This window comes from Phyllobates terribilis, unplaced genomic scaffold (assembly GCF_046119375.1).
Source record: "Phyllobates terribilis strain yellow unplaced genomic scaffold, ASM4611937v1 Scaffold_173__1_contigs__length_4020020, whole genome shotgun sequence".
NCBI classification, from domain to species: domain Eukaryota; kingdom Metazoa; phylum Chordata; class Amphibia; order Anura; family Dendrobatidae; genus Phyllobates; species Phyllobates terribilis.
In genome coordinates, this window is record NW_027362933.1 from 1,360,278 (window position 1) to 1,387,108 (window position 26,831).

The 26,831-nt window shown below is 47.3% G+C and overlaps 1 protein-coding gene across 1 annotated transcript; it reads right to left on the reverse strand.

Annotated features, from left to right (window-relative positions):
• Positions 1 to 1,451: 1,451 nt before the first annotated feature.
• Positions 1,452 to 25,070, reverse strand: LOC141212398 (dynein axonemal heavy chain 12-like). Its single transcript, XM_073664937.1, has 6 exons — positions 24,979 to 25,070; positions 13,293 to 13,477; positions 12,881 to 13,001; positions 11,463 to 11,745; positions 6,655 to 6,772; positions 1,452 to 2,037 (listed from the first exon to the last, which is right to left on the reverse strand). The coding sequence occupies exons 2-4, from the start codon at positions 13,431 to 13,433 to the stop codon at positions 11,714 to 11,716; spliced, it is 294 nt and encodes a 97-aa protein (XP_073521038.1). The 5' UTR covers positions 13,434 to 13,477; positions 24,979 to 25,070; the 3' UTR covers positions 1,452 to 2,037; positions 6,655 to 6,772; positions 11,463 to 11,713.
• Positions 25,071 to 26,831: the final 1,761 nt, after the last annotated feature.

The following is a 26,831-nucleotide window of genomic DNA, read 5'->3' on the forward strand; positions in this document are numbered from 1 at the left end:
TCATGATTTTGAAAATTGTACATTCACACTGAAAGCATCAAAACTATGAATTAACACATGTGGAATTATATACTTAACAAAAAAGTGTGAAACAACTGAAAATATGTCTTATATTCTAGGTTCTTCAGAGTAGCCACCTTTTGGTTTGATGACTGCTTTGCACACTCTTGGCATTCTCTTGATGAGCTTCAAGAGGTAGTCACCGGAAATGGTCTTCCAACAATCTTGAAGGAGTTCCCAGAGATGCTTAGCACTTGTTGGCCCTTTTGCCTTCACTCTGTGGTCCAGCTCACGCCAAACCATCTCGATTGAGTTCAGATCTGGTGACTGTGGAGGCCAGGTCAACTGGTGTAGCACCCCATCACTCTCTTTCTTGGTCAAATAGCCCTTACAAAGCCTGGAGGTGTGTTTGGGGTCATTGTCCTGTTGAAAAATAAATGATGGTCCAACTAAACGCAAACCAGATGGAATAGCATGCCACTGCAAGATGCTGTGGTAGCCATGCTAGTTCAGTATGCCTTCCATTTTGAATAAATCCACAACAGTGTCAGCAGCAAAGCACCCCCACACCATCACACCTCCTCCTCCATGCTTCACGGTGGGAACCAGGCATGTAGAGTCCATCCGTTCACCTTTTCTGCGTCGCACAAAGACACGGTGGTTGGAACCAAAGATCTAAAATTTGGACTCATCAGACCAAAGCACAGATTTCCACTGGTCTAATGTCCATTCCTTGTGTTCTTTAGCCCAAACAAGTCTCTTCTTCTTGTTGCCTGTTCTTAGCAGTGGTTTCCTAGCAGCTATTTTACCATGAAGGCCTGCTGCACAAAGTCTCCTCTTAACTGTTGTTGTAGAGATGTGTCTGCTGCTAGAACTCTGTGTGGCATTGACCTGGTCTCTAATCTGAGCTGCTGTTAACCTGCGATTTCTGAGGCTGGTGACTCGGATAAACTTATCCTCAGAAGCAGAGGTGACTCTTGGTCTTCCTTTACTGGGGCGGTCCTCATGTGACCCAGTTACTTTGTAGCGCTTCATGGTTTTTGCAACTGTACTTGGGGACACTTTCAAAGTTTTCCCAATTTTTCGGACTGACTGACCTTCATTTCTTAAAGTAATGATGGCCACTCGTTTTTCTTTACTTAGCTGCTTTTTTCTTGCCATAATACAAATTCTAACAGTCTATTCAGTAGGACTATCAGCTGTGTATTCACCTGACTTCTGCACAACACAACTGATGGTCCCAACCCCATTTATAAGGCAAGAAATCCCACTTATTAAACCTGACAGGGCACATCTGTGAAGTGAAAACCATTTCCGGTGACTACCTCTTGGCTACTTTGAAGAACCTAGACTATAAGACATATTTTCAGTTGTTTCACACTTTTTTGTTAAGTATATAATTCCACATGTGTTAATTCATAGTTTTGATGCTTTCAGTGTGAATGTACAATTTTCATAGTCATGAAAATACAGAAAAATCTTTAAATGAGAATGTGTGTCCAAACTTTTGGTCTGTACTATATAATCAAAAGATGTCAGCAGAACATCGGATGGAGTCAGTTTATTATCTGCAATGGAGCAGCTTAACATTGTATGTACCTTTGACATTGCTATGTAGTCCAAACCATCAGAGCAGTTAAAGACCACACACTGCACGGCCAGCGCCTTGGCCAAATCTTTGGTGGTCTCAGTTTTTCCTGTGCCGGCCGGACCTTCTGGAGCTCCACCAAGATTTAGATAAAAAGCACCGATCTACCAATGAAACATGAAAGAACTGGTATGAAATATCAATAATAATTGCTAATAAGTTTCATGCATCATACAAAAGTCAAAAACATTTCTGAGCATAACCCATCACATCATAGCAGAGTCCGCTAGCATCGGTCAGTAAGCGGAGTGATGACCAGGCGTGGGGAGCTGCCCAGGTACTCATAGGCGGACTTCACATTGCAGTTGATGATTCGCACTCTCGCATTCTCATTCTCCCAGTAATAGCGGAGTTGGGCAAGCCACCGGAAGTCTGTTCATGAGAAACTCCTGAGGAATGTAGGAAAAGATAGTCAACCTCTAAGACACTGCAGAATCACAAGGGAGAGTTTCTAAAGGGAAGGCAAATGCACATACATTATAGGACAAAACTCCTAGTCACCAAATTCTGCTTTTTTCATTTAGTCCCATTGCCCACGGTGTATAATATCCGGACTCTCAGCCCCCAGTTTATAAAATCCGGCCTCTCGCCTCCCCCGGTGTATAACATCCACCCCTCGCCCCTAGTTTAGTATAACATCTCTCCCCTCGCCCCCCGCCAGTGTATAAAATCCATCCCCTCAACCCCACTGTATAACATCCAACCCCAAGCGCTCCATTGCATAACATCTGGCCCCCAGGGTATAACATCCGGCCCCCAGCCCCGGTGTATAACATCTGTCCCCTCGCTCCCTCCCCCTGGTGTATAACATCCGGCCTCTCGCCCCCCCGGTGTATAATATCCGTCCCCTCGCCCCCCCCCGCCAGTGTATAAAATCCATCCCCTCAACCCCACTGTATAACATCCAACCCCAAGCCCTTCTTTGCATAATATCCGGCCCCCAGCCCCGGTGTATAACATCTGTCCCCTCGCTCCCTCCCCCTTGTGTATAACATCTGGCCTCTCGCCCCCCCGGTGTATAATATCCATCCCCTCGCCCCGGTGTATAATATCCGTCCCCCCGCCCCTGGTGTATAATATCCGTCCCCTCGCCCCTGGTGTATAATATCCGTCCCCTCGCCCCTGGTGAATAATATCCGTCCCCTCGCACCTGGTGTATAATATCCGTCCCCTCGCCCCTGGTGTATAATATCCGTCCCCTCACCCCTGGTGTATAATATCCGTCCCCTCGCACCTGGTGTATAATATCTGTCCCCTCACCCCTGGTGTATAATATCTGTCCCCTCACCCCTGGTGTATAATATCCGTCCCCTCGCACCTGGTGTATAATATCCGTCCCCTCGCCCCTGGTGTATAATATCCGTCCCCTCGCCCCTGGTGTATAATATCCGTCCCCTCGCACCTGGTGTATAATATCCGTCCCCTCGCCCCTGGTGTATAATATCTGTCCCCTCACCCCTGGTGTATAATATCCGTCCCCTCGCACCTGGTGTATAATATCCGTCCCCTCGCACCTGGTGTATAATATCCGTCCCCTCGCCCCTGGTGTATAATATCCGTCCCCTCACCCCTGGTGTATAATATCCGTCCCCTCACCCCTGGTGTATAATATCCGTCCCCTCGCACCTGGTGTATAATATCCGTCCCCTCGCCCCTGGTGTATAATATCCGTCCCCTCGCCCCTGGTGTATAATATCCGTCCCCTCGCCCCTGGTGAATAATATCCGTCCCCTCGCCCCTGGTGTATAATATCCGTCCCCTCGCCCCTGGTGAATAATATCCGTCCCCTCGCACCTGGTGTATAATATCTGTCCCCTCACCCCTGGTGTATAATATCCGTCCCCTCGCACCTGGTGTATAATATCCGTCCCCTCGCCCCTGGTGTATAATATCCGTCCCCACGCCCCCCGGTGTATAATATCCGTCCCCTCACCCCGGTATATAATATCCGTCCCCTTGCTCCTCAGTGTATAACATCCAGCCCTCGGACAGTATAACATCTAGCCCCTCGTACCCCTAGGGTATAACATCTGGCCCCTCGGCCTTGTATAACATTAAGACTCTCGCCCCCCACCAGTGTATAACATCAATCCCCACGCCCCCCGGTGTATAACATCCGCCCTCCCATGCTGTGTGCTGTTACTAACATATGACAGAACGGCTGGTGGTGCAGAGCTCTCTGATACCAGCGCGGTCCTGTAATAGGAGCCACCGGGGTAACAAGTCTGGATATTACATTTCTTCCCTCCTAAATCTTCCCCCATCACATGTGAGTGATATTATTAAGGAGTGGAAGGAACTGCAGCACCTCAGGAGACCCCGGAACATTACAGAGCGGGGTCACTGAGTGCTGAGGAGCAGAGGGCAGAACGCTCTCCTGACTCCATAACTGCAGAGTCCAGATCTACTTTGGTAACAACATCACCGCAAACACTGCGCCCCCGCCTGGAGCTTTATGGCCGAGCAGCTGCATGCAGCCTTACATCACCAAGCACGATGCCGAGCGTCGGATGGAGTGGTGTGAAGCCGCCACCACAGGACTCTGGAGGAGACCTGTTCTGTGCAGTGACGGATCACACTTCTCTATCTGGCATCTGATGGACGAGTCTGGATTTGGTGAATGCCAGGAGAACGTTACCCTATTAACTGCATTGTGCCCGCTGGGCAGTTTGGTGGTGGAGGTATGGCCTTGTTTTTAGGGGGTGGTCTAGGCCCCTTAGTTCCAGTGAAAAGATATCTTAATGCTTCAGCACAAGACATTTTAAACAATTGTAGCTTCCAACCCTAAGGGAATAGAAGAGCAGAACTGTTTCCCACACGTTCTCAACCTCAACCCCACTAAACACCTTTAGGATGATTAATTAGAACAAATACTGGAGAATGGCAGCATAAATATGTCACCGCCACATAGGGAAGAACAATGTCAGGCACACATCAATTACATTGCCATATGTCTGCTCAGGCTTAGAATGGCTGACCACTCGGAGAATGACATAATACCTACAAAGAAACCGAACAAAAGGTCATTAAAGGAAATGACATAAAACCCCTTTATTAGTCCATCCATGGTTATAGAACGACACTGCACAGAGGAGAGCACACACACCATTGATAGAAAATATTACAAACCGCACCTAGGCCATCCAAACCACTGACTATAAAGAAGATCAATTGTGGCAATGAGTCATATACAGGGGATGCCGACACCTACAGATGCCAAAACATTCCTATATAGTGACCACCATCTCAATATGCAGAAATGACTACTGCCCCATAGACGTCATTGTAAGTACACCCCAAGATTGCTTTACTGTGACAAGATCAATTGTGTCCTATGAAAACTCAAAGAAAAGAGGGGGGAACATAACATAGATATGGAAAGAACATAGGAATATGGTGAAATGTATGAAGGTGCTCGGCATACTGAGCTGTGATATCTGTAGAGGGACGGACTCCATATTAACATCCTGGATATGGATTAGAATAGGAGGCCATAAAAGCCCCTGTAGGTGTAATGTGGAGGGGGCACAATACCTTTCTCCATGTAGTGTATAATAAATAGAACATGGTATTGGAAAGTTTGCTGCCAGCCATGATGTTTGCACAAACCTGTTTCGATCATTTCTGTGACCACGTCACGAGCGTGCCCCTCTATGGTGACGAGAGCCCCCAATGTGCTGCGAGTCTGCTGGGACAATTTGCCTCCTCGCAAATTGCTCCAAATACCCAGATGTACCTCTATAAAACCCTGCTACAAACAGCATGGAAAACTCAATGCAGATGGATTCATTTTATGCTGGTATTATGGGAAATCCCATACAATGTCTTCCCTTATTGGTAGATATGACGAGAGTAGAGATGAGCGAATGGATTTGCAGGACTCTGGTCCAACAGTCCGGTCAGTATTCCACGGCCGCAGGACCGGAGCCCCGTGAACCGGCATCTCCGGCTCCTCTTTTGATGTCGATGTCATAGTTGTGGTGTGAGGCACAAATGACATCACGCCTGGCCGGCTAATCAAAAGAGGAGCCAGGGATGCCGGCATGTAAGAGGCGGTTAGCAAGGCTCCCATCCAACAGCCACAGACTACTAACCTGCTCTCTTAGACCAAGGTCCTGCAAATTTAGTTGCGCATCTCTAGACAAGATGCATGAATCAATGCAAAATCCCAACAATACTATGGAGCCTTTTGGGTACCTTCAAGATATTGAGCCGCTGTACAACTGCAACCCCCAGGAGAAGACCCCTGGGCAAGAACACTACATGGGCTCTTTGCAGTCTAATAACGTACTGTGAAATAAGCTGCTTGCATCTTTGGATGTGAATGTGGGTCCCCTTACCTCTGTTGCACCAATGGTATATCCCCCCCTGGAAACTCCTATAAGCTGCGTCTCTGGGTATGACAGTCTATTAGCAGGAGAACTCATGAAGTCTGTCTATGAATGTATATATATGTATTTCTCCCAGAAAATTATTACAATTACACGTTTTGTTGTTCACATGTTTATTTCATTTGTGTATATTGGAACAACACAAAAAGAAGATATTAGTCAACAATTTTGGTTCTCAAGTCCTCAGACAGTTCTCTTCTCCTCTTTCTGTTCTCCCTGCTTAGTGTGGCACGTAACAACGCAAAGACTGAGTCAACTTTGTATCAGGTTTCAGGTGTGATTTTCATATTGCCCGCACCTTTTACTTGCCACAGGTGACTTTGAACGAGCATCACATGCTTGAAACAAAATTGTTTACCCACAATTTTGGAAAGATGCCAACAATTTTGTCCGACCCATTTATGGGGTTTTGTGTGAAATTATATCCAATTTGCCTTTTTTTGTGTTGTTCCAATACATACAAAGGAAATAAACATGTGTATAACAGAAAATACACATGCAATTTTTTATGGAAAAATACTTCATTTTCTGGAACAACTTCAAGGGTGCCAACACTTCCGGCCATGACTGTTTATAGTGAAGCAACCTTGATCAGTAAAGGAGCTTATGCCGTACCTCCGGGCCACTGTCGATAGCTTCATGCACTTCACTTGTCCAGAACATGAGACACACAGAGCACGACCTGTCCCGGCCATTCCCTCACCCAGTCTTTTCTTGCAGTCGCAGGGTATGCCTTTTAAAAAAGAAAGTTAAATTACGTTGACAGAAGCATTTAAGAGAGGGACAACCTTACTAGTATTATCTAGCAAATTCATTTCTACCGATTGCAGGTAGAAGATCTGCTACCTGGCTCTATTGCAAGAGATACATCATCCACAAATCATTCACTGCCGCCAAATAATCTTATACAAATATAAAAGAACTAGATGGTGGCCCGATTCTAATGCATCGGGTATTCTAGAATAGGTATGCGGCCGACCGGGTGCAATCAGCAGAGCTGTGTTTAAATTTGGCGCCAAAATCGCTGATTGGTCGCGTTCGGCAACCGCGACCAATCAGCAAAGCGGTGTTTAAATTTGGCGGCAATATCGATGATTGGTCGCGGGCGGCGGCCGCGACCAATCAGCGAACCGTGTTAGTGAGGACTGGAGAGCGTGTTTAAATTTGGCACCAAAATCGCTGATTAGTCGCGACCAATCAGCCGAGCGGTGTTTAAATTTGGCGCCAATACTGCTGACTGGTCATGGCCGCCGACCGCGACCAATCAGCAGAGCGATGCAGAGCGGGGTTTAAATTCGGCGCCAAAATCACAGATTGGTCGCCGGCCGCGACCAAACAGCAGAGCATTCTTTAAATTTGGCGCCAAAATCGCTGATTGGTCGAGGCCGGCGACAGCGAACAATCATAAGAGCGTTGTTTAAATTTGGCGCCAATCTCGCTGATTGGTCGCGGATGGCGGCCGCGACCAATCAGCAGAGCGGCGTTTAAATTTGGCGCCAATCTCGCTGATTGGTCGCGGCTGGCGGCCGCGACCAATCAGCAGTGCGGTGTTTAAATTTGGCACCAAAATCGCTGATTAGTCGCGGCTGGTGGCTGCGACCAATCAGCAGAGCAGGGTTTAAATTTGGCACCAATAATGCTGATGGGTCTTTGCCGGCGACCGCGACCAATCAGCACAGCGGGGTTTACATTTGGCCCCAATGCTGCTGATTGGTCTCGGCCGGCGACTGTGACCAATCAGCAGAGCGTTGTTTAAATTTGGCACCAAAAACGCAGATTGGTCGCGGCCGGTGGTTGCGACCAATCAGCAGAGTGAGGTTTAAATTTGGCGCCAATACTGCTGACTGGTCACGGCCGACATCCGCGACCAATCAGCAGAGCGTTGTTTAAATTTTGCGCCAATACTGCTGATTGATCTCGGCCAGCGACCGCGATCAATCAGCAGAGCGTTGCTTAAATTTGGCGCCAATCTCGTTGATTGGACGCGTCCGGCGTCCGCGTCCAATCAGCACAGCAGTGTTTAAATGTGGCGGCAAGATCGGTGAATGGTCGCGGCCGCTATTTAAATGTGGCGCCCAAATCGGTGATTGGTTGCGGGCAGCGGACGCGACCAATCAGCAGAGCGGTGTTTAACTTTAGCGCCAAGATCACTGATTGGTCGGGTGTGGAGAGCGCGACCAATCAGCGAATCGTATTGGTGAGGAGCGGGGAGTGGAATCGTATTAGAGAGGACAAGGGAGCGCCCCTGCCTGTGCGGCTACTTCCGCTGCGAGAACCCGGGACATGAGCGGGCGCTCGGAGCAGAAGTATCCCGACCCGCAGCGCCGCTCCCCGGTCCTCCCTTCACACCCTAGCCGCTGATGTCCCCACAGTATCCGCAGGGTGTTACAAAGGTCCGGACATTTGTGTTCAAAATCGCTGATTGGTCGCTGGCGCTGCCCGCGACCAATCACCGATTTGGGCGCCAATTTTAAATATCGGCCGCGACCAATCACCGATCTTGGCTCCACATTTAAACACCGCTGTGCTGATTGGTCGCCGACGCTGGGCGCGACCAATCACCGATTTTGGCGCCACATTTAAATTTAAATAGCGGCCGCGACCAATTGGATGTCAGCACCGCTCCCCGGTCCTCCTTTCACACCCTAGCCGCATGGATGTCAGCGCCGCTGCCTGTGCGGATAGTTCCGCTGCAAGAACCCGGGACATGAGCGGGCGCTCGCAGCAGAAGTATCCGGACTCGCAGCGCCGCTCCCCGGTCCTCCCTTCACACCCTAGCCACTGATGTCCCCACAGTATCTGCATGGTGTTACAAAGGTCAGGACATCTGTGTTAAAAATCGCTGATTGGTCGCTGGCGCTGGCCGCGACCAATCACCGATCTTGGCGGCAAATTCAAACACCGCTGTGCTGATTGGTCGCCGACGCTGTGCGCGACCAATCACCAATTTTGGCGGCACATTTAAATAGCGTCCGCGACCAATCAGTACAGCGGTGTTTAAATGTTGAGCCAAGATCGGTGATTGGTCGCGGCCGATATTTAAATTTGGCGCCTAAATCGGTGATTGGTCGGCGGCAGCGTCAGCGACCAATCAGCGATTTTTAACACAAATGTCCGGACCTTTGTAACACCATGCGGATACTGTGGGGACATCAGCGGCTAGGGTGTGAAGGGAGGACCGGGGAGCGGCGCTGCGGGTCGGGATACTTCTGCTGCGAGCGCCCGCTCATGTCCCGGGTTCTCGGAGCGGAAGTATCCGCACAGGCAGCGGCGCTGACATCCATGCGGCTAGGGCGTGAAGGGAGCACCGGGGAGCGGCGCTGACATCCAATTGGTCACGGCCGCTATTTAAATGTGCCGCACAAATCGGTGATTGGTCGCCGACTTGGCCCGCAACCAATCACTGATCTTGCGGCCAAAGTTAAACACTACGGTGCTAATTGGTCGCGGACGCTGACAGCGACCAATCACCGATTTGGGCGCCACATTCAAATATCGGCCGCGACCAATCACCGATCTTGGCTCCACATTTAAACACCGCTGTGCTGATTGGTCGCCGACGCTGGGCGCGACCAATCACCGATTTTGGTGCCACATTTAAATAGCGTCCGCGACCAATCCGCACAGCGGTGTTTAAATGTGGAGCCAAGATCGGTGATTGGTCGCGGCCGATATTTGAATGTGGCGCCCAAATCGGTGATTGGTCGCTGTCAGCGTCCGCGACCAATCAGCACTGTAGTGTTTAACTTTTGCGGCAAGATCCGTGATTGGTTGTGGGCCAAGACCGCGACCAATCACCGATTTGTGCGGCACTTTTAAATAGCGTCCGCGACCAATTGGATGTCAGCGCCGCTCCCCGTTCCTCCCTTCACACCCTAGCCGCATGGATGTCAGCGTCGCTGCCTGTGCGGATACTTCCGCTCCGAGAACCCGGGACATGAGCGGGCGCTCGGAGCAGAAGTATCCCGACCCGCAGCGCCGCTCCCCGGTCCTCCCTTCACACCCTAGCCGCTGATGTCCCCACAGTATCCGCATGGTGTTACAAAGGTCCGGACATTTGTGTTAAAAATCGCTGATTGGTCGCTGGCGCTGCCCGCGACCAATCACCGATTTGGGCGCCAAATTTAAATATCGGCCGCGACCAATCACCGATCTTGGCTCCACATTTAAACACCGCTGTGCTGATTGGTCGCGGCTGATATTTAAATTTGGCGCCCAAATCGGTGATTGGTCGCGGGCAGCGCCAGCGACCAATCAGCGATTTTTAACACAAATGTCCGGACCTTTGTAAGACCATGCGGATACAGTGGGGACATCAGCGGCTAGGGTGTGAAGGGAGGACCGGGGAGCGGCGCTGCGAGTCCAGATACTTCTGCTGCGAGCGCCCGCTCATGTCCCGGGTTCTCGGAGCGGAAGTATCCGCACAGGCAGCGCCGCTGACATCCATGCGGCTAGGCTGTGAAGGGAGGACCGGGGAGCGGCGCTGACATCCATGCGGCTAGGGTGTGAAGGGAGGATCGGGGAGTGGCGCTGACATCCAATTGGTCACGGACGCTATTTAAAAGTGCCGCACAAATCGGTGATTGGTCGCTGTCTTGGCCCGCGACCAATGACTGATCTTGGCGCCAAAGTTAAACACTATTGTGCTGATTGGTCACGGACGCTGACCGCGACCAATCACCGATTTGGGCGCCAAATTGAAATATCGGCCGCGACCAATCACCGATTTTGGCGCCAAATTTAAATATCGGCCGCGACCAATCACCACAGCGGTGTTTAAATGTGGAGCCAAGATCGGTGATTGGTCGCGGGCAGCGTCGGCGACCAATCAGCACAGCGGTGTTTAAGTTTTGCGCTAAGATCAGTGATTGGTCGGGTCCGAAGACCGCGATCAATCATCGAATCGTCTTGGTGAGGACCGGGGAGCGGCGCTGCCTGTGCGGCTACTTCCGCTGCGAGAACCCGGGACATAGCGGGCGCTCACAGCAGAAGTATCCCGACCCGCGGCGCCGCTCCCCGGTCCTCCCTTCCGCATGGAGGTCAGCGATGCCGGCGGTCCTTCCGCTGCTACCGGCCGGGAGATGAGCGCCTCGCGGCGCTCATCTTCCGGCTGCATCTCCATCCCGCAGATGGGTCCGTCGGTCGGGTTCCTTCTGCTGTTGCCGGCCGGGAGATGAGCGCCTTGCGCCGGTCATCTCCCGGCTGCATGGCCGCTCAGCTCCGTCCCGCAGATGAGCCGCTAACGGCCGCCATCTTTTTTTAGAAATCCCCCGGCGCTGATTGGCCGCTGCCGGACCAATGAGCGACGCGGGATTTCCTGGACAGACAGACACACAGACAGACAGACAGACGGGATAAGACGATTATATATATAGACTAGATTAGTTCCAATTAATGCTTTTGGTCTGTAGGTAGATCCGTACCATTCGTGACCGAGCAATAACATCATGCACGCTCCTTAACATGACATCTTCCCCTTGGATGAGCCACTTCTCCACGGCCCCCCGAGCCTCGGAGGTGGAGATGGTCTGGATGAGCTCTACGCGTTCCCCCTCGGTGCTGTACATGGCTTTGATGTCCAGGTTAGGAAGGAGCTCCAGCTTTGCTATGCCTTCAAAGCCCTTCTTTAGATGTGGTTGGACCCGCAGAGGATCTTTAGTCTCAGAGAGAATTTCTAGCATTTCGTCGTTGGACAGGAAGAAAAAGCTAAAGCGAAAATGCACAATATGATAAAGATGTCATTAAAGTATTGGGTCAGGCGCCATTTGTATTAGTGTCTATGTGAGAAAATAGAAAAGCAAAGCTTTAAAGTAAAGATTCAGTCCCCATACACATTGGATTAAAATAGTTTAAACCTGACGATTGCAGCAGGACCGGCCTACCCACTGATGTGTATGGGGGTCTCCTGACTCTCCCCCGATAGAGGATGTCAGGGCCAGAAGGATCGGGCAGATGGGATTTCAATACCCGGTCTTTTGGTTCTCAGGGGAGATAACCCGCTGCCGGAGGTGTCCAGTACCGACTTTCTCCTCTCTCCCCATTAAAACCACATGACTGTTCAGCAGAATAGGTGGGAGTCAGGAGAAATAGCCAAATAACCATTCAGACCACGGGTATCTCATATGTCATGCGTATGGTTAGCTTAAAGGGGCTATCCAGCTTTGGGAACTTTTTTTTATTTAACTGAAATGTGTATTCCCATCTCCAGGATTCTACCCCAATATGTAGTATGCGTAATAATAATAATATTAGCAAATACCTCCAATTAGAAGTTTAGTATAGTTCTTCTGATTTGTTTTGTCGCTTACCCCATGTGCAGGGCATTGCAGTAGCTTAGGTTACGACCACTAGCAAATAACTGTCACTATATGAGTGGTCGTAACCATGGATACCGAAGCTACTGCAATGCCTTGCACATGGGGAAAGCGACATAGTGAATCAGAAGAACTATACTACACTTCTAATTGGAGGTATTTGCTAATATTATTATTATTACTACGCCTACTACATATTGGGATAGGATCTTGGAGATGGGAATACCCATTTAATTGCGAGTATTTGCGACAATTCAGTTTCATTAAAAATGTTGCACCGTTAGGCTTTTTGTTTCCTGCACATTCAGCTTTGATGTGATCTGTGGTCATAAATCGGCTAAGAGGAGCTGAAAAAAGACAGATTAAAAATAAGTCCAATAGCCAGCGCAACACAGAGCCAATAGAAGGCAAACAGTGCAAAATTATTAATGAAATCCAATTACAAAAATGATTTCAATGCGTTTAAATAAGAAAAAAAAATATTTAAGGAATATATACAATCATTGCAACAAGTGAAAGGACTATACCGTGGGAAAAAAGCCTCTTCTTCTCCAGATAGGCATTCAGCCCTTTCATGATTTTATCCAGAAGCACATTGCTGTCCTGAAGTTTCTCCAGAAGTCCGGTCAGAGAAGTGGCGCTTAAAACCTAAAACAAAGTAGATAGCCCATAAGTAAGATTCCATTATATAGTTATAGAGACTGAAAAAAGGTCACATTCATTGACTATTGTGCCAATAGTTTATATTAAAAGAAAAATTAGAACCTATTTGGATAGAAAATAGAAGATGCGGGAGGCTGGAGTCCAGGCAGTGCGGAGCCCCATAACCCGGGATCCTTGTGATGGAAGCATCAGGACACGGACTCTTGGAAAACATCAATCCTGGATGCAAGATGACCGTGCTTTCTTGTATCAGTCCACCATGAAGCATCCATTTACCTTCGGGTCTTTAACGCAATGTTTCATGATCTCTCTCCAGTTTCTGTCCACAGTCTGGAATAAGCGTCCTTCTTCAGGCATTTGCTGCATGATGTCCTCAGAAGAGAAGATTAAAGCCACTGGGTCGGCACCTTCAGCCATTCATCAATGGTTTCCTGGATCCTTATCAGTCGTTCCTCCCATTGCTTAAAGGAGGAGAGCAAAAAGTTAATTACACATAAAATGAAAAGGATAGAAAAAAAATGCTATCATTTTAGAAGATAAATTATCAATGGATATGAATTCTGAATTGTTGGACATTTGTAGGGAAAGTTTGGCGAGACTCCTTGATACCATCCCCTTTACATGTAAGCTGGAGCCGCATGTAACTTTAGCCTCGGAGATCCTAATGAAACCTTAGCTTCTGCTAATAAGCAAGTGAAGATTTACTGTGGGTGGGAACTCCTTAATCCCTTCAGGACCGGATAATTTTTTGTTTTGCATTTTTTCCTTCCCTTCTTCAAAAAGCCATACATTTTTTAATTTTTCCATTGATATAGCTGCAAGAGGCTATGTAATGTGCTGTAGCTTAACCCCTTCCCAACATATGACATACTGTTAAGCCATATGCCATGTTCCTGCAGATGTGCAAAATTTGGACCTGGGCCCCCACCAGCATGTTGGTCAGATGTATGGGCCCTTGTAGCATTCTAGATCCGATAATGATGCGCGTGTTCGTCCCTGCCTTGGATGTTTCCCATTGTAGCCCCATCCTATAATAATGTCTCTCATTCTAGGCCCCTTCCTGGTATAATGTTCCCCATCCTGCGCCCCTTCCTGTTATAATATCCCCGATCCTGGGCCTCTTCCTGTTATAATATCCACCTTCTGTGTATAATACCCCCCATCCTGAGCCCCTTTCAGCAATAACGTCCCAATCCTGGGCTCCTTCCTGGTATAATGTCCTTGGTCCTGGGCCTCTTACTGTAATAATGTCCCCCATCCTGGCCCCTTCCTGTAACAATGTCCCCAATCCTGGTACAATGTCCCCCATCCTATAACAATGTCCTCCATCCTGGTATCCTGTCCCCCATCCTAGGCCCCATTCTGGTATAATGACCTCCATCCTTGTGCCCTTCCTGGTGTAATGTCCTTCATCCTGGCCCATGTCATGGTATAATGACCCCCATTCTGGTATAATGCTCCCTATCCTGGGCCCTTTCCTTGTATAATGTTCCCCATCCTGGGCCCCTTCTTTATATAATGCTCCCCATCCTGGGCCCCTTCCTTGTCTAATTCTCCCCACCCTGAGCCCCTTCCTTGTCTAATGCTCCCCATCCTTGGCCCTTTCCTGGTATAATGTTCTGTCGTTCTTTTCTAATACATTAAATAAACAAAAATAAATGATTCTTCTTACCTTCCTGCGCTCCCACGACATGCGGCGTCTTCTTCTGTAGCTGATTTCAGTGTGCCGGTAGAGGCAGCGCATGACGTCACTTCCATGCGTCGCTCGTGACTGGCACGCCGACATCAGCTACCGGCCTTTGATTGGCTGGCGGCATGCATTGCAGCTCAGGGACCCGGTATGTCCCTGCGCAGCAATATACTTCAGCCGAATGTGCGTCCTCAGACTGTGGAAGTGCCATAAATATATGAGATGGGAATACCACTCTGCCACTGTGCGTTCCTTTATGCACTTTACCCTCCTTTTTGGCACTCTTTGTGGTAAGAGACTACCTTAAAAAATGTTTTATATGACATGTATCTGATTATTTGTGGGCAGGAGCATTATTTAGATGGATACCTGATGCATATGGCAAGTGTAAATCCAATGACTATGGAATACTTATGGATTACTTTTTGATATATTATTACACTCATTGGATTGTCTTGATATACTAACCTTATGCTATATTATCTATATTGCTCATGTCCCACTGTGACCATATGCGTGACCATATATGTATACTTTGTAACATATCTTGCTACATTGGTAATCTAATTAGTGTCTTTATACTATCCGTATTATGTCATTTCTCTTTTTACTATGTACGTTTTTTAACTTGATGGAATAAAAATTTATATTTTTTACGCCAATTAACTCTTTCTTCTCCTATGTACCCATGTGTTTCATGAGTTGGCTCAGTTTGGCAAATCTGGGATATATTTCCCCCCGGATATGCCAACTTTACCCCTATAGGGTCTATTTAGTTGTATCACTCTGAGTCTATGTCTGATCCAGAGATACAATAATGAACATGAATCCTTATATATCACGGATCTTGCAGCCGCCTTTACCTGCTTGGACATAAGTGTTACATAGTTACATAGTTTAAAAGGCCGAAAAAAGACAAGCGTCCATCCAGTTCAGCCTATTTCTTGTGCACTGCAGCTATTCCGCAGCGTTGATCCAGGGGAAGGCAAAAAAAAACCATGCGGTATAGGCCAATTTACATCATTGAGGAAAAATTCACTTCCCGACTCCAATCTGGCAGTCAGATTAAATCCCTGGATTAATTAACTATCACTAAGCATAAGATGTAATTTTATTGTTCTCAAGAAAGGCGTCCAGTCCTCTCTTGAACTCATTAAGTGAGTTGGACATCACCACTTCCTCTCCCAGAGAATTCCAGAGTCTCACAGCTCTGACCGTAAAGAATCCCCTTCTATGCTGGTGCAGGAACCTCCTTTCCTCCAGACGCATAGTGTGCCCCCTCGTCTTTGTCACCATCCTTGGTATAAACAGGTCATGGGAGAGATCTCTGTACAGCCCCCTGATGTATTTATACATGTTTATGAGGTCTCCACTAAGCCTTCTCTTTTCCAACGTAAATAGGCCTAATTTGGACAACCTCTCTGGGTATTTTAGTCCCTCCATTCCCTTTATTACCTTAGTCGCCCTCCTTTGTACCCTCTCTAGCTCCAATATGTCTTTCCTGAGTACCGGAGCCCAGAACTGTGCACAATATTCTAAGTGCGGCCTTACCAGCGCTTTACACAGAGGAAGAACAATGTTCTCATCATATGCCCCTATTCCTCTTCTGATGCATGCCATGACTCTATTTGCCTTCGCAGCTGCTGCCTGACACTGGGCACTCCAATTTAATTTGCTGTTAACCAAGACGCCCAGGTCCTTCTCCATGTCAGATTTCCCCAACGGTTTCCCATTTAATATGTATGGGTGACTGCTGTTTTTCTTTCCCATGTGCATGACCTTACATTTATCGGCATTGAACCCCATTTGCCATTTTTTGGCCCAACTCCCCAATTTATCTAAATCTTCCTGTAGCTGTGCCCTATCCTCATCTGTATTAACTACGTTACAAAGTTTAGTATCATCTGCAAATATTGCTATTTTACTATGCAACCCTTCCACTAGATCATTAATAAATATATTAAATAATATAGGGCCCAAGACAGACCCTTGAGGCACCCCGCTAGTCGAGACGCAGTTATAAAAGGAATCCAATTTGTCCGCATTAATCAACTGCAGGGCATCTTGATTGGCAAATAGATTGATCACTTTGGGGTACCAAGTGTTCAGCAACTTTTCTTCTGTCTTGGCACAAGCCAAGGATCCACTGTTCCTCAGGGATTCACATTCTACAGGACCCCTGGACCCGACAAAGAATAAAGCACTTTATCATATTAAACCTGACAGGGCACACCTGTGAGGTGAAGACCATTTCCGGTGACTACCTCTAGAAGCTCATCAAGAGAACGCCAAGAGTGTGCAAAGCAGTCATCAAAGCAAAAGGTGGCTACTCTGAAGAACCTAGAATATAAGACATATTTTCAGTTGTTTCACACTTTTTTGTTAAGTATATAATTCCACATGTGTTAATTCATAGTTTTGATGCCTTCAGTGTGAATGTACAATTTTCATAGTCATGAAAATACAGAAAAATCTTTAAATGAGAAGGTGTGTCCAAACTTTTGGTCTGTACTGTATATATCCACCCATATACAGTATACATATACACACATATACAGTATACATATATACACACCCATATACAGTATACATATATATACACACATATACAGTATACATATACACACCCATATACAGTATACATATATACACACATATACAGTATACATATACACACATATACAGTATACATATACACACATATACAGTATACATATATACACACATATACAGTATACATATATACACACCCATATACAGTATACATATATACACACATATACCAGTATACATATATACACACCCATATACAGTATACATATATATACACACATATACAGTATACATATATACACACATATACAGTATGCATATATACACCCATATACAGTATACATATATACACACATATACCAGTATACATATATATACACCCATATACAGTATACATATATATACACACTTATACAGTATACATATATACACACCCAGTATACAGTATATATATATATATACACACCCATATACTGTATATATATATATATATATACACACCCATATACAGTATACATATATACACACATATACAGTATACATATATACACACCCATATACAGTATACATATATACACACATATACCAGTATACATATATACACACCCATATACAGTATACATATATATACACACATATACAGTATACATATATACACACATATACAGTATGCATATATACACCCATATACAGTATACATATATACACACATATACCAGTATACATATATATACACCCATATACAGTATACATATATATACACACTTATACAGTATACATATATACACACCCAGTATACAGTATATATATATATACACACCCATATACTGTATATATATATATATATATATACACACCCATATACAGTATACATATATACACACATATACAGTATACATATATACACACATATACAGTATACATATATACACATATATACACACATATACACACACATACCAGTATACATATATATATACACACGCCCATATACAGTATACAGTGGTGGCCAAAAGTATTGGCACCCCTGCAATTCTGTCAGATAATGCTCAATTTCTTCCTGAAAATGATTGCAATCATAAATTCTTTGGTATTATTCTCTTCATTTAATTTGTCTTCAATGAAAAAAACACAAATAGAATTGTCCTAAAGCCAGATTGGATATAATTCCACACCAAACCTAAAAAAGGGGGTGGACAAAAGTATTGGCACTGTTTGAAAAATCATGTGATGCTTCTCTAATTCGTGTAATTAACAGCACCTGTAACTTACCTGTGGCACCTAACAGGTGTTGGCAATAGCTAAATCACACTTGCAGCCAGTTAACATGGATTATAGTTGACTCAACCTCTGTCCTGTGTCCTTGTGTGTACCACATTGAGCATGGAGAAAAGAAAGAAGACCAAAGAACTGTCTGAGGACTTGAGAAACCAAATTGTGAGGAAGCATGAGCAATCTCAAGGCTACAAGTCCATCTCCAAAGACCTGAATGTTCCTGTGTCTTCCGTGCGCAGTGTCATCAAGAAGTGTAAAGCCCATGGCACTGTGGCTAACCTCCCTAGATGTGGACGGAAAAAAAAATTGACGAGAGATTTCAGCGCAAGATTGTGCGGATGGTGGATAAAGAACCTCGACTAACATCCAAACAAGTTCAAGCTGCCCTGCAGTCCGAGGGTACAGCAGTGTCAACCCATACTATCCGTTGGCGTCTGAATGAAAAGGGACTGTATGGTAGGATACCCAGGAAGACCCCACTTCTTACCCCGAGACATAAAAAAGCCAGGCTGGAGTTTGCCAAAACTTACCTGAGAAAGCCTAAAACGTTTTGGAAGAATGTTCTCTGACCAGATGAGACAAAAGTAGAGCTTTTTGGGAAAAAGCATCAACATAGAGTGTACAGGAAAAAAAAAGAGACATTCAAAGAAAAGAACACGGTCCCTACAGTCAAACATGGCGGAGGTTCCCTGATGTTTTGGGGTTGCTTTGCTGCCTCTGGCACTGGACTGCTTGACCGTGTGCATGGCATTATGAAGTCTGAAGACTACCAACAAATTTTGCAGCATAATGTAGGGCCCAGTGTGAGAAAGCTGGGTTTCCCTCAGAGGTCATGGGTCTTCCAGCAGGACAATGACCCAAAACACACTTCCAAAAGCACTATAAAATGGTTTTAGAGAAAGCACTGGAGACTTCTAAGGTGGCCAGCAATGAGTCCAGACCTGAATCCCATAGAACACCTGTGGAGAGATCGCAAAATGGCAGTTTGGAGAAGGCTCCCTTCAAATATCAGGGACCTGGAGCAGTTTGAAGTGACCGCGGGCAAGGCCGCGCATTGGTATCTATGATCTGGCCCAGCAAGATCCCCACACACAGACTCTATCTTGACAACCGTATCTTTACTCGCATACATTTTTAACACAGCAAAGAAAAAAAAACAATAAATGACAACCGTAAATATGCACAGTAATAACGTGTACTGATAAGCTGACCCTCACTGTCCCTACTCACACGTTACCAGTCCTTTACTCCAGAAGGATGTGTCCCCCGTCGCAGGCCTGTCTGTCTTTGCAGGAAGGCGTCCCAGCCGGAAAAAAAACAGGAACAGCAGAATTCGCGGAAACAAAGGAAGGGATACTTCGGCCTCTCGCCAGAGGTCCCGCTTACAGTCTCTCTGATCCGGATAGAAGCTCTGGTGGGTCCCCTTATGTAGTCCACACTCCAGTAGCAGGGAGTGTAACAGCTGAATCCTTCAGCAGTGCAGGAGCTGGGGAAGGCTCCGAGGATATGGTGTCAGATAGAAGAAATCACGTTGAGAGTCTCTCCTGCGCCACACACGAGGGCCTGCACACCGTCCTGGCTCTTTTCACAGACCACAGCAGACTCTGCGCGCGCTTTTTCCTGCTTCCCACTTTGGTCACGTGACTCTCTAGGGCGGGACACAGGAGGCTCAGTCTTTTTCTCTGTCATCACACCCTGCGCAGGTGCAACCTCTGGCCACAAGGTGGCAACATCATCCTGTGTAATCACTTCTGTAACAGGCTCTATATCAATTATCACAGAACAGCCAGAGACGGCCAGCTCACTACAAGTTTGCCAAAGAAGAATGGTCTACAATTCCAGCAGAGCATTGTAAGAAACTCATTGATGGTTACCGGAAGCGGTTGTTCGCAGTTATTTTGGCTAAAGGTTGTGCAACCAAGTATTAGGCTGAGGGTGCCAATACTTTTGTCCGGCCCATTTTTGGAGTTTTGTGTGAAATGATCAATGATTTTATTTTTGCTTCATTCTCTTTTGTATTTTTTCCTTGCAAGCAAATTAAATGAAGATAATAATACCAAAGAATTTGTGATTGCAATCATTTTCAGGAAGAAACTGAGTATTATCTGACAGAATTGCAGGGGTGCCAATACTTTTGGCCAGCACTGTACATATATATATACACACACATACAGCATACATATATACACCCATATACAGTATACATATACACACATCTACAGTATACATATATATACACCTATATACAGTATACATATATACACCCATATACAGTATACATATACACACATCTACAGTATACATATATATACACCTATATACAGTATACATATATACACACCCATATACAGTATACATATATACACAGTATAGATATACACACACATATACAGTATACATATATATACACACACATACAGTATACATATATACACACCCATATACAGTATACATATACACACCCATATACAGTATACATATATACACACCCATATACAGTATACATATATATATACATACAGTATGCATATACACATATACAGTATACATATATATATATACATACATATAGAGTATCTATAATATAACGCTACAAGCGTCCCTCTGTCTGAAGCCTTTATAGTCTGCGCTAGTGCGACACGCCTGCACAGTCTGGCTCCAGACTGAAGAACGCATGGAGCCGTTACAGGTAAGAGGAGTGTATGGTGCAGGAGATCACGGTATGCTTATACACTGAACACATACCGCGATCTCTGGCGCCATACTTACATACTTACCTGACCGGGATGAGCGCTACCGCGGCGCTTCTGTTCGGTCCGGAGTCCGGGGGAAGAGGGAGGCATTGAAATCGGCACATGCGCATAGCGCTATCCGGCGCCATTTTACTGAAGACACATTTGCAATGTGTCTTCAGCAAAATGGAGCCGGACAGCGTGGTATGAGCACACGCGTACTTCGGCGCCGCACTCCTCCCCCGGCCTCCAGCAGAACGGGAAACAGCGCTGGAGCACAGGGAAGAAAGGTGAGTATAAGTGTTTATTTTCTTGTATTTGTGTGTAGCATGATAGGGATGAGGGGTGCCATACATACCAGGATTGGGGGGTGAGGGGTGCCATACATACCAGGATTGGGGGGTGAGAGGACCATACATACCAGGATTGGCGGGTGAGGGGACTATCCATACCAGGATTGGGGGGTGAGGGGTGCCATGCATACCAGGATTGGGGAGTAAGGGGACCATGCATAACAGGATTGGGGGTGAGGGGACCATGCATAACAGGATTGGGGGTGAGGGGTGCCATGCATAACAGGATTGGGGGTGAGGGGTGCCATGCATATCAGGATAGGGATGAGGGGTACCATGCATACCAGGATTGGGGATGTGAGGGGGTACCATAGATACCAGAATAGGGATGAGGGGGTACCATGCATACCAGGATTGGGGGTGAGGGGTACCATGTATACCAGAATTGGGGGGTGAGGGGACCATGCATACCAGGATTGGGGCTGAGGGGTGCCATGTATACCAGAATTGGGGGGGACCATGCATACCAGGATTGGGGATGAGGGGTGCCATGCATACCAGGATTGGGGAATGAGGGGTGCCATGCATACCAGGATTGGGGAATGAGGGGTGCCATGCATACCAGGATTGGGGGTGAGGGGTGCCATGCATACCAGGATTGGGGAATGAGGGGTGCCAAGTATACCAGGATTGGGGGTGAGGGGTGCCATGCATACCAGGATTGGGGGGTGAGGGGTGCCATGTATACCAGGATTGGGAGGTGAGGTGACCATGCATACCAGGATTGGGGAATGAGGGATGCCATGTATACCAGAATTGGGGGGTGAGGGGACCAAACATACCAGGATTGAGGGGTGAGGGGACCATGCATACCAGAATTAGGGGGTGAGGGGTGCCATGTATACCAGGATTGGGGAATGAGGGATGCCATGTATACCAGAATTGAGGGGTGAGGGGACCATGTATACCAGGATTGGGGGATGAGGGGTGCCATGTATACCAGGATTGGGGGTGAGGGGTGCCATGCATACCAGGATTGGAGAATGAGGGGTGCCATGTATACCAGGATTGGGGGGTGAGGGGACCATGCATACCAGGATTGGGGGGTGAGGGGACCATGCATACCAGGATTGGGGGGTGAGGGGACCATGCATACCAGGATTGGGGGGTGAGGGGACCATGCATACCAGGATTGGGGGGTGATGGCTGCCATGTATACCAGGATTGGGGAATGAGGGGTGCCATGCATACCAGGATTGGGGAATGAGGGGTGCCATGCATACCAGGATTGGGGAATGAGGGGTGCCATGTATACCAGGATTGGGGGTGAGGGGTGCCATGCATACCAGGATTGGGGGGTGAGGGGTGCCATGTATACCAGGATTGGGAGGTGAGGGGACCATGCATACCAGGATTGGGGAATGAGGTGTGCCATGCATACTAGGATTGGGGGGTGAGGGGTGCCATACATACCAGGATTGGGGGGTGAGAGGACCATACATACCAGGATTGGCGGGTGAGGGGACTATCCATACCAGGATTGGGGGGTGAGGGGTGCCATGCATACCAGGATTGGGGGGTAAGGGGACCATGCATAACAGGATTGGGGGTGAGGGGACCATGCATAACAGGATTGGGGGTGAGGGGTGCCATGCATAACAGGATTGGGGGTGAGGGGTGCCATGCATATCAGGATAGGGATGAGGGGTACCATGCATACCAGGATTGGGGATGTGAGGGGGTACCATAGATACCAGAATAGGGATGAGGGGGTACCATGCATACCAGGATTGGGGGTGAGGGGTACCATGTATACCAGAATTGGGGGGTGAGGGGACCATGCATACCAGGATTGGGGCTGAGGGGTGCCATGTATACCAGAATTGGGGGGGGACCATGCATACCAGGATTGGGGATGAGGGGTGCCATGCATACCAGGATTGGGGAATGAGGGGTGCCATGCATACCAGGATTGGGGAATGAGGGGTGCCATGCATACCAGGATTGGGGGTGAGGGGTGCCATGCATACCAGGATTGGGGAATGAGGGGTGCCAAGTATACCAGGATTGGGGGTGAGGGGTGCCATGCATACCAGGATTGGGGGGTGAGGGGTGCCATGTATACCAGGATTGGGAGGTGAGGTGACCATGCATACCAGGATTGGGGAATGAGGGATGCCATGTATACCAGAATTGGGGGGTGAGGGGACCAAACATACCAGGATTGGGGGGTGAGGGGACCATGCATACCAGAATTAGGGGGTGAGGGGTGCCATGTATACCAGGATTGGGGAATGAGGGATGCCATGTATACCAGAATTGAGGGGTGAGGGGACCATGTATACCAGGATTGGGGGATGAGGGGTGCCATGTATACCAGGATTGGGGGTGAGGGGTGCCATGCATACCAGGATTGGAGAATGAGGGGTGCCATGTATACCAGGATTGGGGGGTGAGGGGACCATGCATACCAGGATTGGGGGGTGAGGGGACCATGCATACCAGGATTGGGGGGTGAGGGGAAAATGCATACCAGGATTGGGGGGTGAGGGGACCATGCATACCAGGATTGGGGGGTGATGGGTGCCATGTATACCAGGATTGGGGAATGAGGGGTGCCATGCATACCAGGATTGGGGAATGAGGGGTGCCATGCATACCAGGATTGGGGAATGAGGGGTGCCATGTATACCAGGATTGGGGGTGAGGGGTGCCATGCATACCAGGATTGGGGGGTGAGGGGTGCCATGTATACCAGGATTGGGAGGTGAGGGGACCATGCATACCAGGATTGGGGAATGAGGTGTGCCATGCATACTAGGATTGGGGGGTGAGGGGACCATACATACCATGATTGGGGGGTGAGGTGTGCCATGCATACCAGGGTTGGGGGGTGAGGGGACCATACATACCATGATTGGGGAATGAGGTGTGCCATGTATACCAGGATTGGGGGGTGGAGGGACCATGCATACCACAATAGGATGGGGGCAGCACAAATACCAGGATGGGAGACCATATACCAATAAAAATGCTCGCCACCCGGGCGTAGAACGGGTTCAATAGCTAGTACATATATACACGCATATATACAGTAATACAGCATATACATACACATATATATACTGTATATCCCCCCACACACACACATATATACAGTAATACAGCATATACATACACATATATATACTGTATATCCCCACACACACACATATATACAGTAATACAGCATATACATACACATATATACTGTATATATACACACACACACATATATATATATATCTGGCGACAGGGCCCCGCTGCGTCCTCTGTGTCTCTGTACAGATATAAGTGTAACACGTACTGGATCCAGCACAGGTGACAGTCTGCCATAGAGCTGACGTGCAGTACATACACTGTGTTATGGGGGCGCTCACCTGTGCGGACCCCGCGCTCCGGCCGCTACTTCTCTGCTCATATAAGGTCTCTCTTTCTGCCATTAAATAATTCGGTTGTCATGGCAGTGGAGGCGGGGCGTTGGTAGGGGGCGTGTCTGGTATAGGGCAGATTGGGGCGGGGATGTCATGCAGTGCTTGTCTCATCGCTGTAATTTCCTGCTGATGCCACCTGGTGGACAGCATTGGTCAGTACGCGCTGAGAATGCTCACATGGTGGGGGAGGGGCAGCTTATATATGTATATACACAGTCACAATGCAGTTAGGGTTATGTTCACACAGTGTTTTTTTAAACGTTTTTTTCCACATTATAAAACTCAGTGTTGTCAGGAAAAGCATTGCATGTATTTTTGATGTATGCCTCATACAAAATACATTTTTGAAGATTTTTTTTAATCTTCCATCCTATACTCGGGCACTGGCTGTATATTGTTGAGGCCCCGGGACTTGCTTAGATCCGCTGGGTGGCATTGCCAGCTACATTGCAGTAAATGGGTGACCTGAAATCCCACATTCATCCTGTGACCAGTTAGGGACTGTTTTTTCTTAAAGAAGGGGCTCGAGTTATTAATCCCAGACAATCCATTAATGGAGTTTCCAGTAGTATAATAATGATGATTTATCCTGGGGATGGGTTATCAATATCAGATCGGTGGGGCTCCGACACGCGGCACCGGCTCTACCCATCAGCTGATTGCAGCGCTCAGATGTAAATAGTGTGAAGATTGAACATCACCGCTCCATTCACTGTACTGCGGGTCCTGCAAGTCAGCTAATATTCATGTAATAGGAGCTGATCTGCAGCACCAGGGAGCGGCCACTACACAGTGACCAGAGCTGTGATGTTCAGCTCCTCAACACTGTTTACATCTGATCTCGACCGAAGCTGCAAACAGCTGATTAGTGGAGGAGCCACGTGCCGGACCCCCACAAATCTGATATTAATGAGATAACCAGGGGATAGGCCATCAATATGTTTGTCCTGGAAATTCCCTTTAAGGCCCACCTGCACATACTATGTATATAATATATATATATATGGCAAAGAGTGGGAAGGGGTTAATCAAAGGCTCATAAAACGGACAAACAACACAAATATTGGTTTCTATCTTTTACACATTTGGGGTAGCCCTTAAGAGGGCCGGAGAGAGAGAGAGAGAGAAAGAGAGAGAGAAAGAGAGAGAGAGAGAGAGAGAAGAGAGAGAGAAGAGAGAGAGAGAGAAGAGAGAGAGAGAGAAGAGAGAGAGAAAGAGAGAGAGAGAAGAGAGAGAGAAGAGAGAGAGAGAGAGAAGAGAGAGAGAGAAGAGAGAGAGAGAAGAGAGAGAAGAGAGAGAGAAGAGAGAGAGAAGAGAGAGAGAGAGAGAAAAGAGAGAGAGAGAAGAGAGAGAGAAGAGAGAGAGAAGAGAGAGAGAAGAGAGAGAGAAGAGAGAGAGAGAAGAGAGAGAGAAGAGAGAGAGAAGAGAGAGAGAGAGACCAAGAGAGAGGAAAAAAAAGAGAGACCCAACCAGTGCAAGGCTAAGCCGGGCAGGCGGCAGCGGCTATTTATACCCACTGCTGATCTCTGATTGGTGGAAGATCTGGGTGTGGCTGCTCTCTGATTGGTGGAAAATCTGGGTGTGGCTGCTCTGTGATTGGTTAGCATTATGACCTCACAGTGGCGATGACTCATACCTCCTGGGTGGTTCTTCTGGGCGGTTCTGTTTTCTGACTGGTGGAAATTCTAATCAGCATTATGACCTCACAGTGGCCGTGACTCATGTTTCATGGACTGTTCTATCTGGGTGACCTGATACATGCTGATCTCTGATTGGTGGAAATTCAAGTCATCTTCATG

Excerpts from the sequence above, each read along its gene's own strand:
- LOC141212398 (XM_073664937.1), bottom strand. The coding sequence starts at position 13,433 with ATGGCTGAAGGTGCCGACCCAGTGGCTTTAATCTTCTCTTCTGAGGAC. Across the intron at positions 13,002-13,292 it reads ATTGCGTTAAAGACCCGAAG|GTTTTAAGCGCCACTTCTCT; the intron begins GTAAATGGATGC and ends ACTTTGTTTTAG. Across the intron at positions 11,746-12,880 it reads GAAGAGGCTTTTTTCCCACG|CTTTTTCTTCCTGTCCAACG; the intron begins GTATAGTCCTTT and ends TTTTCGCTTTAG.